Source organism: Musca domestica, unplaced genomic scaffold (genome assembly GCF_030504385.1).
Source record: "Musca domestica strain aabys unplaced genomic scaffold, Musca_domestica.polishedcontigs.V.1.1 12, whole genome shotgun sequence".
Taxonomy (NCBI): Eukaryota; Metazoa; Arthropoda; class Insecta; order Diptera; family Muscidae; genus Musca; species Musca domestica.
The window spans coordinates 4,691,915-4,710,624 of NW_026712155.1; the positions used below are offsets into that span (position 1 = coordinate 4,691,915).

General features: G+C 41.6%; 1 protein-coding gene across 4 annotated transcripts in view; it reads left to right on the forward strand.

Annotated features, from left to right (window-relative positions):
• The window catches only part of LOC101892182 (E3 ubiquitin-protein ligase TRIP12), a 38,981-nt gene extending 23,491 nt beyond the window's left edge, over nt 1-15,490 (forward strand). Inside the window, exons 4-12 of one of the 4 annotated variants that reach the window (XM_059118105.1) lie at nt 1,537-3,966; nt 4,820-4,951; nt 5,935-9,860; nt 9,933-10,272; nt 10,342-11,147; nt 11,216-11,872; nt 11,945-12,133; nt 12,198-12,399; nt 13,770-15,490. In XM_059118105.1, the coding sequence (XP_058974088.1) occupies nt 1,537-3,966; nt 4,820-4,951; nt 5,935-9,860; nt 9,933-10,272; nt 10,342-11,147; nt 11,216-11,872; nt 11,945-12,133; nt 12,198-12,399; nt 13,770-14,227 (9,140 nt within the window). In that variant the 3' untranslated portion in view covers nt 14,228-15,490. The remainder of the gene's footprint in view (nt 1-1,536; nt 3,967-4,819; nt 4,952-5,934; nt 9,861-9,932; nt 10,273-10,341; nt 11,148-11,215; nt 11,873-11,944; nt 12,134-12,197; nt 12,400-13,769) is intronic. The other 3 variants (XM_020038432.2, XM_020038434.2, XM_011296157.3) reach the window with 3 other exon arrangements.
• Nucleotides 15,491-18,710: the final 3,220 nt, after the last annotated feature.

Consider the following 18,710-nt stretch of genomic DNA (forward strand, 5'->3'; position numbering starts at 1 on the left):
TTAAAACAACTTCCTCTCTGACAATTTTGAAAAAAAAAAAAACGTTTGAAAAAGCGAAACGAAAGAACGAATTTGGAAAATTGTATACCCTCTCCAATGTAAAAACTTGACGTATGGCCAAACATCCATCATTTCTTGGAAGAACCATTATTTGGGGACTAGACCTATATACTAGATACTATCTTTTATGTATATAAACTACCTACTGAGAACCCGAAATGTTTAATCGGTTAGAAATCGAGCTTTATTGGGACTTCAACAGAAGGAGATACCGACAGTCTGGCACGGTTATACCGATATAGAATTTTACGCTGATCTTCAAAATGTATACTTTACATGATCTCCGACGTTGCCTTTTCCACAATATTTGCACAATCATATCTAAAGAACTAGCATTTAAATTCTAACTTCATACGTTCTTATATTTCATTACTGGATCTACAGTGAAGGCGAGAGACATTCCTCCTTGTATCTTTTCCAAATTTTTGGTCCATTTGAACACCTAAAGATACTAGCATTAACAATAATCGCGGTTAAGTGGATATTTTCGTATTTTTTACATAGAAGTTATTGTCTATTTTATCCGCTAAATATTGTCCGATCTCCCATTTGAAACCCTAAATATTATGCGTTCATCTCCAAAAAGTTTCTTTTTCTGACCCTAGCCCTACCTCCATGTTAAATTTCGTGAGAATCTGGTCATAATTGCGACCTGTAGAGTGAATACAAATTAACATGGACAGACGGGCAGACATACATAGCTATATCGATTCAGCTCGGCGAGAAAGCAAGATCCATATGTCGGGGACCAATATTTCGAGGTGTCACATAATTTTTGGCCCAATTAAACTTAAAATACCCCGAAAACATCTGTTGTAGGGTATACAAACTGAGGAATATTTCGATTTAACTGAAATTTCGCACTTATTTATATCAGGCAGGTGCATAAATCTGCAACATCTGCCCACTCCTTCTGTTACCAACACCAAAAGGGGTAAAATTGGGAAATTATCGTCAGATTTCCCTTCTATTATTACATGAATTGGTGTAAAAATATATCCCGATATATCCCACATATCGGTCCAGTTTTACGCTACCTCCCGACAAATGAGTAAAATTTTGAAAAATAATAAATCACATAGAATGGCGAAACGAGTTAACGATTTATTCCAATCACGCATATGCCAAGTGTGGAAAATTGACAAAATCGCTTCACATCTTCTCTGCTGGGGATTATACCGAAAGATTGGTTTTTCAAGCTTCAAACCAGTGGAAATTCAATGTTTGTTTTTTTTGCTTATAAAACTGAACATCTTTTTTTATAGAAAAGAGAATTTACAGCACAATTTCTGTCCATGTCATTCCCATGTTTCCCTTCAATTAATTTGTACCAAGAAAATATAACCTAAAAATTTCAAATTGAACTAAAACAAAAACCCAAAATCAAAAACAAAAAAAAAACTATATATTTCTAACACCTGTGTGTTTTAAATAATAATGACACCCTAAATTCCCCAAAAATAATTCCAAATCAAGGTAAAAGGCCACAACAAAAACAACAACAGCATCAGCAGGAAAAATCTCAACCACTACCACTGAATCAACGTGAAGAAGAAGAGGACGACGACGACGACGAAGTCGAGGAAGAGGAACAACGCAACAACCACCACAAAAATAAACTAGAACAACCAACCAAACAAAGACGCAAACGTTTATTGAAACGACGACGTCGTAACACTTTAAAGCAAGCCAATCAAGAAAATTTCAAACTACAACTTCAACAACAACAGCAGCAGCAGCAGCAGCAGCAGCACCAGCAACAACAACAGAGACACAAACAAAGACATCGTTTTAAGCGTAGTGGTGGTCTCAAAGTTCGGAGCAACTGTCGCACCAGCTCCAGCCAATACATCACAAGCAACAATAACAATAACACCACCACTTCTCAGGTGGTCGTAGGAGTAGAAACCCGTGAAGAAATTACTACTTCTACGTCGTCACAACAAACAGCTACAACGACGGGCTACAATAGAGCCCCGAATCTGGGGGCACGACAAACACGCAGCAGTGGTGGCAGTGCAAGCACTAATACCAATACAGCTAGCAATAATACAGATTACAATATAGGTGTACACATCGGTGGCGGAGGAGGCGGAGTCGGAGTTGGAGCAGGAACAGGAAGCGGTGGCATTGGCAACGGTTGGAACCACAACGGATCAACAATTATTGGCGGAGGACCAGCACATACAGCAGCGGGTACTTCAACAGGAGTGACACCCCAGCTCATTGCTGGAGGATCCGGATTCAACCATAATTTATTAAATCGTGGTGGCGGTGTTGTTATAGGACCACCCCCACCACCGCAATTAACTACAGCCCCCGGGGTACTAACGAACGGCATTGGCACCGGCAATCCACAGCCGTCGCAACATCATCCCACTTTAATTACTGCCGCAACTTCAAACCATTTCCCACAACAACAACAGCAGCAGCAGCCGTCGTCACATCATACAGCTCATTTGCTACAGCAACAACAACATCAACACCAAGGACAAGGATCTCATACGCATTATTTAAGTCAACAAACCACAGGACCAACCTTCTACACAAATCATCATCAGACAGCGGCTCATTTGCAAGCTCCACAACCGCCACCACAGCAAGTTCACTTCTTCCAGACGTATCAGACAGCTGGAACGTCGGCTTCATCGGCTGCCATATTAAATTTAAATTTGAACTCATATCAAGCAGCAGCAGCCGCGGCTGCGGCAGCCAATAACTCAGGTGCTGCCGTGGTAAATGGTGCACCTCTAATCTATCAGGTACAACCACCACCAGGAGCTGGGCAATCACAGGCTACGCTACTGGCACAAACCCAAAGTGGCGGAACAACACGTTACCATCACCACCAGCAGCAACAACACCATCATCATCAGGTTCAGACAGGAACAACAGCGCCAGCAGCACCACCGGTGAATCTACATCTTACACATCATCAAACACAGAGTGGTGGTCACTTGCAGCAGCAGCAACCACAACAACAACACAACCCACCGCCACCACCCACGGCAATAGAATTGACTTTGAGTGCTACGCTACCGGTCCCCGTTTCTCACGACACCACACCAAATCCCGGTGGCCTTGTCTATCACGCCACCAATTACGGACCCAGCAGTGCTCTTCATCATCATCAGCAGCAACAACAACAACAAAATTCACACACCTTAAGACGCAGTTCACGAAGCAAAACGGGTTCTTGTGTCAGTTCGGTGCAGGGCCAGCAACATCACGGCAGTGCGAGCAGCAGCTGCCTCGGTGGCAATAGCAGCGGCGTCGTTGGCTCAACAAATCACCGCCCAGCTGCCACAAATAACGCAGCCAGCCTACCCGTTGTTGTGGGCCATCAGTTGTTGACAACAGCAGCAGTAGCAGCGGCGCAAAACCAGCAGCAGTCTGTAAACGCCGGCCACCATCTTCACCCGCATCATCAGCAGCAGCAGCAACATTTAGGACCGCACCTCACACATCCACCTGCACCACCACCTGTTTCCCATCATCCAACACCACCGTCTCTACACCACCATCACCACAACCAGGCGCCGCCGCCACCGCCACCTCAACATCATCACCACCATCATCATCAAAATCTAGCAACATCCGGCGGTGCTGTTGTCGTTGCCATAGCCCAACAACAGCAACAGCCACCCCAGAGTCACCTGTTGCACACAGCGGTTGCAACACATCCACACGCACTGTTGCAACAACGTACGACGGTTGTTCAGCCGGGCTTTTTGTACAGCTATCGTCCCACAAATAGTTCTTCGACAACAAATAACAGTGGTTTGGGTACAACATCATCGTCGTCAAGTGCTGCCACCAACGTCGTCGTGCCCCCATCTACAAATAATCCCCCCACCTCATTCCACTTGGCCACTCATCAAAATTCGAATAAAACAAACAATTCTGGTAAGTGTTGACGTTTGAATTTTTTGCAAAGTGTGATTCTCGGTTGTAGTGAAATGAAACAACGACAACAATAAAAATCAAATCGCCAACACTTGAAGAAGAAGAAAAATGTAGGGGGGACTCTGCTGGAAGGGTTGTAATTGTTTTCCTTTTACAGTGGAATGTTCCATTCTGGGGGGATGGTGGAATGAAAAGAAAAAGCCACCGTGTGGGGGGTTATTGAAATGAAAATTCCAATTCACATTGAAATGGAGTATAATATGGATTTTGGGGGGAATTCTCAAGTCATTAGGTCAAAACATTGATATTGGCTTTAGGTGGTTTATATTTTAAACAGCCAGAGCCTTTTGTATTAGTCTTCACAAGCCCTACAAACATCCCTGTACATTTGTATTTAAAGCGGGTGTTGGTTTCAGGTTCGTTTTTTGTATATACATATACTGAAAGAAAAAAAAAAACTACACACTCATGGCCCCCTCCAAATCTGCCCCCTCCCTCCAACAGTAAGTCATAATCCAATCCCTCCCCTAACAAAAGAAAACTCCTCTACAAAATACTCTTAAGAATTTATAATTTTACTTTCTGTTTTGCATGCGTTTCTTTTTCTTTGTTTTGTTCTGAAATGTTATCATTAAATATTGATTTGTTTGAAAAATATTTGAAAAAAAAAACTTATCAAACATATTTATGTTTTTTCATGAAACTGCTCGCTCGCTCGATCTTCTTCTTGTTGTTATACTTCAAAAACATATTCTGCTCTCTCTCTCATTGTCGATTTTGTGTACGTCCTCTCTTTGCCTACCAATGTTCAATCCATCCAAAATCATAATTATTGGTATCGAAAAAAAATCAGCTTCTGCGGATGCCTTAAGCTATACTTTAATGGCACAACAACAACAACAACAATCATCTAATAGTGGAACAGCCTTACAACAACTGCCACCTACAGCAAACTCAGCAGCGTCCAATACAGGTGGACAAACAGGTAATGCTTCTCCAGGTAACCAATGTCAAATTATGCTCTTCCAACCCGCTCCTCCTCCCCCTACTCATCATCGTCTCCACCCAATCATTTCGAAATCATCCTCAAATTTTGTCCTTTGTGTGAGGGTTTATTTTTAAGTTTCATTCATTATGTTTATCTCTCATTATGTTTTTATTCCTGGCTATTTATTCAAAAAAAAAATATTCGAAATTTACCACTACACTTACATGTTTGTTTAGCAGCACAATTATTCTTTTTTAACTGTAGAAAAACGGAAAATTTGAAAAAGGTGACAGCACACTTATTATTTTTAATACAAAATTGATTCACTTTTAATTTGATATTTGAAATTATTTTGTAGATTTTATGTTATTATGTTTTGTAACGTTTTATTTATTTTTTTATTTTGTTTTTTAGTTAGCATACTGTATTTAGAGCCCTTGTTTATTAATATCACTTCTACTACTACCCTGTATATACGGAAATTGCCTAAAAAACGAACCCGAAAAGTAGGCTACACAAAAAATTGGTCATCACTAGTTTTTGTTGTAGGTTTTCGGATAATGAAACGCAAGTGGCTAGACGTCTTGCGACTTATATAGTTGATCCACATAACTGAGTTAAACACCACTCGGTTGCTCTCTCTCTCTCTCTCTCTATAAAATGTCCTCTCCAATACTAATTCAATAAATGCTTGGCCTAATGCCAACAAAATATCGTTCTTGGGTGAAGGGTGTTGTTAACCAATTAAAAAAACATATATATTTACACAATATTCAATTAAATAATTTTGAATATTCAATTCAAAGGTTTTGCATTTGAAGTTTGAACTATTCGCCAAAGGTACTTTTGACGAAATTTCAGCGCTCCAATTCAGCTTCAAAAGTAATCTTTTTGAATTGCAAATTGCAGTATTACCTTTTGTGACACCCAAATAATTGCCAATGCCAAAAATACTAATTTCCCCATTTTCTCTTTTCCAGCCTCGTTAAGCGTCACCAACGCCTTGGGCGGCACAACGTCTTCAGCTACCAACAACTCCGCTACAGCAACCGGTGCCAACGCCAGCAACACCAACGCAACGGCTGCCAATAGCGGAGGTGGTGTTAACAATACAACAGCAACGGGGGCAGGAGGAGGCACCACAACGTCGTCATCAAATAATGCCGCCGCCAACAGTGCCAATTCTCATGGCGATTCAGAGAGCGATGACAGCGAGGTGGGGCGACTGCAGGCATTACTGGAAGCTCGCGGTCTGCCACCACATCTCTTCGGTGCATTGGGCCCCCGCATGACACACATTCTGCATCGCACCATTGGCAATAGCAGTACATCGAAGGCGCAACAACTGCTCCAAGGTCTGCAGTCACATGACGAAAGTCAACAGCTACAGGCCGCCATCGAAATGTGTCAAATGCTGGTAATGGGCAATGAGGATACCTTGGCCGGTTTCCCCATAAAACAAGTTGTCCCCGCATTGATAACCCTCTTGCGCATGGAGCATAATTTCGATATTATGAACAATGCCTGTCGTGCTCTGGCCTATATGTTGGAAGCCTTGCCACGTTCATCGGGAACGGTGGTGGATGCTGTACCAGTATTTCTGGAAAAGTTACAGGTCATCCAGTGCATGGATGTGGCCGAGCAGAGTTTGACGGCATTGGAAATTCTGTCAAGACGTCACAACAAGGCCATACTACAAGCCAATGGTGTCTCAGCTTGCCTCACCTATTTGGATTTCTTTTCGATTAACGCCCAGAGGGCCGCTTTGGCCATCACCGCCAACTGTTGTCTGAATCTGCACAATGAAGAGTTTCATTTCGTCTCGGAAAGTTTGCCACTTCTGGCCAGACTGTTGGCCCAGCAAGACAAGAAATGTGTGGAAAGTGTATGTTCGGCCTTCTGCCGCCTCGTCGAGAGTTTCCAACACGATCCCAAACGTTTGCAGGAAATTGCCAGCAAAGAGCTACTCAAGAATTGCCAACAATTATTGGTGGTTACACCGGCGTTACTTAATTCTGGCACATTCACCGCCGTCGTGCGTATGCTGAGCTTAATGTGTGCCAACTGTCCTGACTTGGCCATTTCTTTGCTGAAGAGTGATATTGCATCTACACTACTGTATCTATTGACGGGGAATGCAGATCCTTTGCCCAAATCAGCCTCCACTCACGTGGATTTAATCTCACGTTCGCCATCGGAGCTGTATGAGATCACATGTTTGATTGGCGAATTGATGCCACGACTGCCCACAGACGGTATATTTGTGGTCGATGCATTGTTGGATCGTCCCACCATCAATACTCACGATCAAGTTCAATGGCAGTGGCGAGATGATCGCGGCACCTGGCACAATTATTCGGCCATAGATTCACGCATGATCGAGGCAGCACACTTAAATTCCGAGGATGAGTTCAGTTTGAGCACCTTGGGACGCACATACACCGTGGATTTCCATTCAATGCAGCAGATCAATGAAGACACTGGCACAACCAGACCCGTACAGAGGAAAATCAATCCAAATTATAGGCCACCACCGAGTACCAGTAGTACAACCTCGTCGTCTGCTGGTCAAGATTTGTCAGCCTCGGCGGTGGCTTCTGCCATAACGGCTCTAAGCAACACTGTAACGGCCACAGCCACGGGAGGTACAACGCCGATAACCACGTCTTCGTCGTCATCATCGTCATCGCAAAAGCGACGAGCTTCTGTTGATGCTCGCATAGCTTGCCTTAAGGAGGAACGTGGTTTGGCTGCAGAGTTCATAAAGAACTTGTTTAATGTCCTCTACGAAGTCTATAGCTCATCGGCCGGTCCCAATGTCCGCTACAAATGCTTGCGAGCTCTCCTACGCATGGTCTACTATGCCTCATCGGAGCTGTTAAGCGAAGTTCTAAAATACCAACTGGTATCCAGTCACATAGCTGGCATGCTTGGCAGCAATGATTTGCGCATTGTGGTGGGTGCTCTACAAATGGCCGAGATACTTATGCAAAAGCTACCCGACATCTTTGGCACACATTTCCGTCGCGAAGGTGTCATCTATCAAATTACCCAACTAACAGATCCAAACCATCCAATATGTTCTAATCCGTCGCCCAAACCCTTGGCCACAAATATGTCCGCCAGCGGTTCACAGAGTGCGCCGGCCTCGGCATCCAGTCTGCAAGTGAATCCCTTCTTTATGGATAATGTGCCACCGTCACAGGGAAGTGCATCCGCCTCGGGCACTCCAAATACATCGAAACCACATCACCAGCAACATCCGTACACCATGAAGACCTTTTCGCATGCCATGAATGCTCTGACAGCAGCAGCGGCTCAGCAAAGCACTTCGTCGTCCGGAGGTTCGTCCGGTTCTCCAGGGCAGAAAATGCCCTCATCCATGGCTATGAATATTAACACAAGTGGTGGCACCCCGGCCCATCAGAATCCCGGAGAAGTTCAATATCATTACAGCTCTTCGGCACCGGCACCACACACCCATTTGGTGGCGCATCATCCACAGCCGCACCCGAATTATTTCGTTTACACTACGGCGCAACAGCAGGCAGCACAGCCACCTTTGCCACCACCGGGAACCGAGTATGTGGGCTACCATCAGTTACCTCCACCACCACCACCCACGACGACGGTGCATTATGGCCAGCCACCACCACCACCGCCATCCTCAATGGGCAATGCAAACCAACAACAGCATACGCAATACCACAACATGGCCACAACTCCACATGGAGGAGTGGCAGCTACAACATCGACTCCACCCTCCTCATCGTCATCTTCGTCATCCGTTTTGCCACACAAAATGAGTGATATGTTGAAACGCAAAGTCCCACCGAAAAGAAAATCACAATCGACCAGCCGGTCGAAATCTCGTCAAGAAGATCAGTCCTCTTCTCATGTCGCTACCGCAACTAGCACATCGTCTACCGTGCACGAGTTGCTAACAAGGGCCACCAGTTTGGGTGGAACCTCGGTTGGTAGTTCGTCGTCCAATGCTGGTCGCAGCACGCCCAGCACATCGAGTAAAGTTCGCTTTAGTGGTGGCAGCAGCCATCATGGCTCGTCCAACTCCAGCTCACAGTCATCCTCGAAGACATCGTCGTTTTTGGCCTCGCTCAACCCAGCTCGTTGGGGACGCCAGGGATCTCACCACGCCAGTAGCAGTTCATCATCAGCCGCCAACTCAGGTTTTACCAAAGATTCATCAGCCAGCAGCAGTAGTACAAGTTCTCATCATAGCCATAGCAATAATGCCGCCGGTTCAAGTGCTGGTCACTCCATGCCTGGTGGTGGTTGTTCGTCATCGCTGGCAGCCCAAAACATTAGCAAGAGTATATCACAGGCCAATCTGATAGCAGCTGGTAACCGAGAAAAAGCCCGCCAATGGATACGTGAGCAGGCCATATCGTTTATCAAGCGTTATGCGTCGCAAGAGTCGAAGGCGTCCAGTAACGGCACGGAAGGTTCAGGTACCACAAATGTCCTGCAGCGTCTGACGTCGGTAATTGCCAAATTGAGTGGCAGCTTCCCGGATATTTTGGAAGCCCTCTTCGAGTTGAAGAGCATTCTGCTGGAAAGTGATATTTCACCTTTCGAAGTGAACCATTCGGGCTTGATAAAGGCAATGTTGAACTTCATGACCTCCGAGGAGGGCCTGGTCGATCGTGATGCTCGTCTACGGGCATTTATGCATGTATTTGCCGGTTTGCCATTGGAAACGCTGGTCAAGGTAGGCCACTTACCCAGTATTGATGCCACAGCATTTGCTGCTTTTGTGGCCAAGCTGAACGCCTGTGTCACCCAGCTGGAACAATTCCCCGTTAAAGTGCACGACTTCCCTGCTGGACCCGGAGGAGGTCGTTCGAATACAAGTGCTTTGAAGTTTTTCAATACACACCAACTGAAGGTGAGTTAGTTGTCTGTCAGTACGCATTGAATTTGAAATGGTTTCTAACGGAGGGTCTTGTTCTGTTTTTAGTGTAATCTTCAACGTCATCCGGACTGCAACAACCTGCGCCAATGGAAGGGTGGTACTGTAAAAATTGATCCCCTCGCCATGGTGCAGGCCATTGAACGGTATCTGGTGGTGCGCGGTTACGGCGGCATTCGAGGTGACTTGGACGAAGACTCCGAAGAGGATATGGATGACAATGTGGCGGCTGTGGTTATGTCACAAAGTGGTTTCAAGCACAAACTGCAATTCTTGATCGGAGACCATCCGCTGCCCTACAATATGACCGTGTATCAGGCTGTAAAACAATTCTCACCACTGGTCAATGATCAATCTGAAACCGATACAGATACGGAAACACCATTGGGTATGATGTGATACGTGATTGGTTACCTCTGGAGAGGAGGATTTAATGTTTCTGATTTACTTTTTTTAGGAAACGCCAGTATATGGGTACAACAGCACACAATTTACTACCGACCAGTTGAGGAAGAACCAACCGGGTCAGGTGCATCCAGCAGTAGTAGCAATAGCAAATCCAATACAACTGGTGCTGGTACGTCCACTTCAGCACACAACGGCGGAGTACTTGCCTCGTCGTCCGGTAGTGGGCAGGGGGCGTCTGGCAGCAAAAAGAGCAGCAAGTCTTCGTCGAAACTGTTGCGCAAGAAAACCGAATTATGGCATGAGGGCATTGCGCCCAATGTCGTGTCCGCTCTTAAACCATTCCTTAGCAATACACTGCCCGCCGATGTGGTTACCAGCGTTTCGGATGCCTCCCTCGATGCCCTCTGTATGTTGCGTATCATTAATGCCTTGAACCGTCATTGGGAACATTTGTACGGCTGTGTGGTACGCCAATTGATAATACCACAATCTGATTTCATTCATCCTAAAATAACGGCCAAGGCTAATCGCCAGCTCCAGGATCCACTGGTGATAATGACTGGTAATTTGCCACAGTGGTTGCCACAAATCGGTATGGCTTGTCCATTCTTGTTCCCCTTCGAGACGAGGCATTTGCTGTTCTATGCCACAAGTTTCGATCGGGATCGCGCATTGCAACGTCTATTGGATACTACACCCGATTTGAATTCGGCTGAATCATCGGAACGCGTGGCACCACGTTTGGATCGTCGTAAGCGTGCAATATCCCGACAGGATGTACTGAAACAAGCTGAACATTTGATACAGGACTTTGGACATTCAAAGGCTCTGCTCGAAATACAATATGAGAATGAGGTGAGTTGGTTGGAATACTTTGCGATCTAAAAAAACAACATCTTAATATATTTGTTATTATTTTTTAGGTCGGCACTGGCTTGGGTCCCACCTTGGAATTCTATGCCTTGGTCTCGGCGGAATTACAGCGCACCGATTTAGGTCTGTGGAACGGTAGCGACAGTTACAAACAAAACTCTGCCAACATTGTAGATGTTGTCAAATCCACAAGTGCCACATTACACATTGAAGAGTCGCAGGACACCAACACCCAGACCAGCGACACAGCAACAAATCAAACAACACCCAGCCCCACTACAGGCTCCACGCGCAGTTCAAGTCGCAATAATCGCGACAGTTTCGGTGTGGCAACACGCAGCAGTTTGGTGGCCACAAATAATTCTATCAACAACCAACAACAGTCACCACAGGCTGGAGATGATGCCTTAGATATGCTTATTGAGCAGCAATCGGATGTGGTGGATCAACAGCAGCAGCAGCAGCAACAACAGCAGCATGATCTTTCAATGCCATTGCTAGATAATCCAATAGCTGTGAACACGATTAGTACACCAACGATACAAGTGAGCCCCACGCCACCTCCCGTCACCTATGTAAATACATCTCATGGCCTGTTCCCCTTGCCCCTGGGAAAATCTTCGAAGTTACCACATGTTTCCAAGGTCAAATCGAAATTCAAGTTTTTGGGTAAATTTATGGCCAAGGCTGTTATGGATAGTCGTATGGTAAGTGTGAACCTAGAGGCTTTTTGAAGACTAAGAGCCAATTCTAATCTTTTTCTCCGTTCAATTTTACAGTTGGATCTACCATTCTCAATACCATTTTATCGTTGGATTTTGAATGAAGAGCATTCCATCGGTTTGGCAGATTTATCACGTGTCGCTCCCGAGGTGCAACAAACATTGGTACGTCTGCAAGACGTGGTACATCAACGCGAAATGATTTTAGCCGATACTAGTTTGGATGCTATGGAAAAGACTGAAAAGGTAGGCGTGTACGCACCGCACCAACAGAAATGCAATTTACTAACTTTTTGTTTATGTGTTGCAGATTGAAACACTAGATTTGGATGGTTGTCCCATAGCCGATTTGGGGTTAGATTTCGTTTTGCCCGGTCATGCAAATATCGAGCTGTGTCGTGGCGGCCGAGATACTCCAGTAACTGTACATAATTTACATCAATATATTAGTTTAGTGACATATTGGTTCCTTGTCGAAGGAGTGCAGAAACAATTTGAAGCCCTCAAAGAAGGTATGTATGATAGAAACAGAAAAAAGATCTTAACTAAACTTGAGAATTAAAATGAAAACAAAACAAAATTAAATAAGTTTATAGGGTGAGATAAAAAAACTGCAACAAAGTCAAACGCCATAATGAAAGCAAAATTATCGGAAATTGCATCAAATTTTAAAATAAGTTTAGATTTGTTCGAATTGTTCACCTTTGACACGAATTATGCCTTTAAACGTCAAATGAAACCGTCACACGCTGACCAAATGTTACTCTGCGGTATTTTGGCCCATTCCCGGCGAAGCTCTTGCTTGAGGTGATCGACACTATGGTATTTTTTAGTGTCAACCTTGCTTGCAAAATACTCCAGACACAATAGTCCAACGGATTGGTATCCGGAGATTTTAGTGGCCACCGTGCGCTGGAAATGAAGTGAAGAACCTAATTTTGTAACCATTTTTGGGTGGCGCGTGCTGACTGCGTCGGTGCTGAGTCCTGTTGGAATGCCCAAGGTCTGCGGCCAAAATGTTTGCGTGCCCAAGGCTTTAATACACCCTCCAGAATATTTTCGCGATAATATTCGGCATTAATTCTGATGCCACGGTCGATTAATACTAGCGGAGAGCGACCATCGGCTGTTATGGCGCCCCACACCATCGCCATGGCTGGCGCTTGAGTTCTGATGGCCAACCGAAGGTGCACATTTTCAGCTCACCTCTTTGGCAAGTAAACACGATCATTTTGTTTGTCTGCTGGACAACGAATGTTTTCTCATCGGAGAAAACCAAATTCGGCAGTTCATTACTTTCGGATAAGCTCTTTTGAGTCTATTTTCTTTCTTGAATTTCAATGGATAATTTTTCAATATTTGCTGAATGGAATATTGCGATATGTTCAGCTCACGAGCCATTTTTTGGCCACTGCGAAGCGGGTTTCGATTAAGTTGTTTCTTTACTTTTCGAACCATTTCTGCTGATGTTGCTGTTTTCTTCTATCCACTTCCTTGACGCCGGGCTACGCTACCAGTATCACGGTAACAAGCGATGGTACGAGACACAAAAGATTTATTCACATTTAAATGCTGGAGTGCTCTAACGATAACCGCACGCTTGACTTCCATCACGAATAACTTTTTTTCTGGAAAATTCTCACCAAAAAGCTTTTGTACGCTGGTAAACAATATAATGAGCTGTCACTGGAATAATTTTAACAGCTGTCGGACGAGAGGCTTAGAAATGATGACATCAGTCTGAAGTTGTTGCAGTTTTTTCATCTCACCTTGTAGCAAAATTCCGAAATGGAAATATTGTTTTTAAATTTAAATAACTCTTCCATTTTAATTAAAAAATAATCCATTTACTTATTATATTTGTTTTGATGCATTATTTCAGGCTTTGATAGCGTATTCCCAACACATCGTTTGCGCATGTTCTATCCCGAAGAACTGGAGAATGTCTTCTGCGGCAGCAATAATGCCACTTACCAAAAATGGGATGTCAAAATGCTACAAGAAAGCTGTCGCACCGATCATGGTTTCAATCAGGAGTCACAGGCCATACAATTCCTCTACGAGATACTGTCGACCTACACCAGTGATGAGCAGCGGGCATTTTTGCAATTTGTCACCGGTTCACCGCGTCTACCAACCGGTGGCTTTAAGGCTCTGACACCGCCGCTAACTATAGTACGTAAGACCCTGGATGGAAATCAAAATCCCAACGATTATTTGCCCTCGGTAATGACATGTGTAAATTATCTAAAATTACCCGACTATTCGAGTCGTGAAGTGATGCGACAAAAACTAAAGGTGGCTGCCAATGAGGGCAGTATGTCGTTCCATTTGTCTTAAAAAGCAGTTGGATGATGCAGCATCAAGTACACGCTGGCTTAGAGAAACGCACACACACATACACACCACTCACTGTCGCCTTGAGCGCGTCGTTTTTTCTTTGTGGTAAATTAGAAATGGAGAACATGATCGATTTTGTTTCTTACATTGGGTGTTGTAAAAGTAGTAGATGACAAAAAAACAGAAAAACAAAACAACAAGAAATGGTGATAATTTTTTAATTTAATTTTTTAATTACATATTGTTTTTAAAAAACGGTGATGTTGCTGTTAGAGCAAATTTATAATTGCTATATACATATTAAACAAGAAAACTAAATATTAATAATAATACAAAAATAAAAAAATTAAAAAAAGTATAACAATTTAAAATCATACCATAAATTAAATCCTACCAGCCACCAATCAATTCCCCCCTTTTCCCAAAAAAAAAAAATATTATGAAAATGAAATTTAAATATTTAACCTTATACATATTAAAATAATAGTTATACTACACACATACAACAGCAAATATAAGTAAATAATAAATATAAATGGAAAAAATTAATAATAATAATATTAAATTATACTAAACCGGCACATGTTGCTGATTTTTGTCTCCTCCCCCTCAGAAATAAAGAAAACAGAACTTCATACCTTTCCCATAATAAACGCAAACATGTAAAATAAATTACTTTAGTAAAAAATTGCGACGTAAAAACTCCAATTTCTAAATTCAAAAAAAAAAAAAATCCCCTAAAAATAAATAAATAAATATGCAATTTATTGTTTGTTTGGTTTTCTCGCTAAAATAACAAATAGTTGAATTTATTTTTGTTACGCTTGTTTTCTCCTCAAATCAAAAAGAAAAAAATCGATTTAATTATATTTTGTTTGTCGTTTATAGCTCCTATATTTTTTATGAAAAAAATTACAATTAGATTCAACCAAACAACTGAATTAATGTTTGATTTGAATTACATACACCTCCCCGGTTTTCTCTCACTTAGAATTAAAACAAAATACATACATATTCATTTATTTATTTTAAGTTTTACTTATTTTTACACCATTATTCTTAATTTTCTATTTAGCGTTTTGTTTGTTACGTGGCTTTATAAATTAATCAATTTCTCTTTTGTAACAACATACATATAATATACATACATACATATATATAAAAAATACTTCAAACTTAAATTAATGTATTTAGTTGTAAATGGAATTTATCAATTTATGCAAAATAATATAAGAATTCAATATGTTTTAAAACAAAAGAAAATTATTCTGAAAAAGAATGTGAACTTTTATTTTTCCCCCATGGATGGATGTGGGCACAGTTAGCTAGGAAATATTATGGTTTTGGCTGGGGGTGTGAGATGCGATTTCTTGAAATTATTTAATTTACAAAGGCCATAAGTTTGCCGAGGACATTCTAAAAGCGGATCGAAATGAATTTGAATGTGTAAATATTAACTGGATTAATTGAACATTTTGATAGAAACAACTATTATGTAAATGTCGGAAATAGCATTAAATTTGTTTAGCCCGAATGTTGCTCTGCGGCATTTTGGCCCATTTCCGGCGAAGCGCTTGCTTGACGTCTTCGACACTTTGGTATTTTTTAGTGCCAACCTTTCTTTCCAAAATACTCCAGACACAACAGTCCAACAGATTGGTATCCAAAGCTTTTGGTGGCCATTGTGCGCTGGAAATGAAGAGAGGTACCTCATTTTGTAACCATTCTTGGGTGGCACGTGCTGAGTCCTGTTGGAATGTCCAAAGTCTGCGGCCAAAATGTTTGCGTGCCCATCGCTTTAATGCACCCTCCAGAATATATTCGCGATAATATTCGTCATTTATTTTGATGCCACGGCCGATTAATGCGGGCGGAGAGCGACCATCGGGTGTTATGACGGGCCACTTCATCACCATGGCCGGCGCTTGAGTCCAGGTGGCCAACCGAAGGTGCACATTTTCAGCTGACCTCTTTGGCAAATAAACATGATCATTATGTTTGTTGCTGGACAGCGAATGTTTTCTCATAGGAAAAAACCAAATTCACAACTTTACGCCAAGCGAAGCAACTCTTTAGCTCTTATGAGTCTATTTTCTTTCTGTTGCGGTGTAAGTTCTTGCACTTTTTGGAATTTCAATGGCTTTACTTACACCGAACTCATTTTTCGATGTTTGCCGAAGGGAATATTGCGATATGTTTAGCTCACGAGCCATTTTTAGGCCACTGCGATGCAGATTTCGATCAAATCGCTTCTTTACTTTTCGAATCATTTCTGCTGATGTTGCTCCACTCCACTCCGTCCACTTCCTTGACGTCGGGCTACGCTACCAGTATCATGGTAACGAGCGATGGTACGAGACACAAAAGATTTATTCACATTTAAATGCTGGAGTGGTCTAACGATAGCCACTTGTGGTTCTCCAGCCAAATATAAAAAAATCAACTTCTTTTCTGGAAAATTCTCACCAAAATGTTTTTGTACGCTTGTAAACAATATAATGAGCTGTCACTGGAATAATTTTAACAGCTGTCGGACGAGTGGCTTAGAAATGACAGCTGTCTGAAGTTGGTTGCAGTTTTTTCATCTCAACCTGTACAGCTGCAATTCGGTTTCTATCACTTGCTGGATAGTGTTAAATTGCGTATCAATGAGTCTGCGACCTCTAGGTCCTTAGTCTATGATATTCGATATCCGATATTCGGTTCTTTGTTGATTTTAGCGACATTATTCACCGGAAATGTTTCAAATTTGGTATTTAATGTTCATAATGGATACTACAGCCTCTGAAAGAAAATTGTCTGTGCAGGTCCACGTCTTCGTATAACCCCCATATAACGTTACCTCCCGATATTCAGTATTTTGACGATTATAGCTACATTATTCACTGCCGATGTTTTTTTAAGTTTCGCATTTGAACATTGTAATGGCTTATGACAAAAGTTAACTATGCAGGTCCATCTCGTCGTATAGACCCTAATATAACAGCTACATGCGACATTTTTAAGATTTTTACAGAGTTTTTAACGGATTTTATTGTTTTTGGGAATTGGCAAATTCGTTTTACATGGTGGAGGGTATTCAAATTTCGGCCCGACCGAACTTACAGTTTTTTTCTTGTTTTATTTAAAGATCGGTGATGGCCTCGAAGGTATTAGTGACGTATTGAGTATACGCATCCAAGTACAAAACCATGTTCGAATAAAAGCTAACAGCAACATTTTTGTTATTGACAAATATTCGACTTTATTTTTGAAATCCAAACATATTTGTTTCTTAATGATGATTCGAATATTATTGGAAAAGAAAAATTCCACTCCAAATGATTTTTTTTTAAATTATTGATTTTTAGAGTAAGAAATTTCTCCAAAACACATTTGAAATAACATGTTTCTTTCCTCTTTACTTTTGTATCGTCAGACAGAAACATGATGTCCTAATGATAATGACCTGTGGATAAACGACTTTTGATTCTGCTTAGAGAAAGATATAGAATCAACCCAATCCTGTTAGCAAAAAAAATGTTTTAAGGTATTAGGAGTGTCTGGTTACCCTAAAATTTGTAACCATTGTTGCAAATTGTCGTCTGGTAACACAAGAGATCTGTAGAATGGAGCGATTTGATAGAACAATATTGACAGTTCTTTCACTGAGAGTTTGCTGGACAATTTTTTTCTTGCAATCACTTGCAACTCTTCGTCTTCTCCTTCGGGTGATGTGGGCAAGAAATTTTAAAACATATTTATTTTGAAAAAAAGAGAGCACAATTGTTTTGTTTTTAAATTCATTTTTAATTTTTGTGTTCTTAATTTCTTTTGCTTTGTTTTGATAAATAAGCTAATTGCTTGCAAGGTTTTGCAGGGATTTCGTCTGGTTTCTCTTACAGTTTTCTTGCAAAAGAGAATAAAACTACCTCACTCTCTCAGAAAGAAATTGCTGGACAATTACTACAGGAAAAGTAACCAGACATACCTATTCGTTTTTGTTACAATAACAAAAGAAATTTTAACTACTTTTCAATCGATAAATGTTACAGACTAGGCTTACTACTGAAAAGTGGGCTTGGATCTGAAAATGTATAAAATTGAATTATTCATTTTGCGACTAAATTTTCATTTTTCTTCAAAAAGCCGCCACGTAAAAATATTCTAACCAAAAATAAAAAAAAAAAAAAAAATCAGCAATAGTACCGAAAAGTAACAAAATTTAGTGTCGACTAATCTAAATACATGCATGCATATATAAAAAAATATATATAATTTTAGGACTTTTACTATACTTAATACAATTGCTGTAGTGTAAAGGAAACAACAACAAGAAAAAGAACATAAAATACAATCTCTAGTAACAATTATCTACGCAATCGTTTAAGCTTAGAGAACCTAATTTTAAAACTCAACACAAACTCACTCACTCACTATAAATAAAAATGAAAATGAAATATTACTAACGGCTCAGAACCTATCTTCATATATAGATATATAT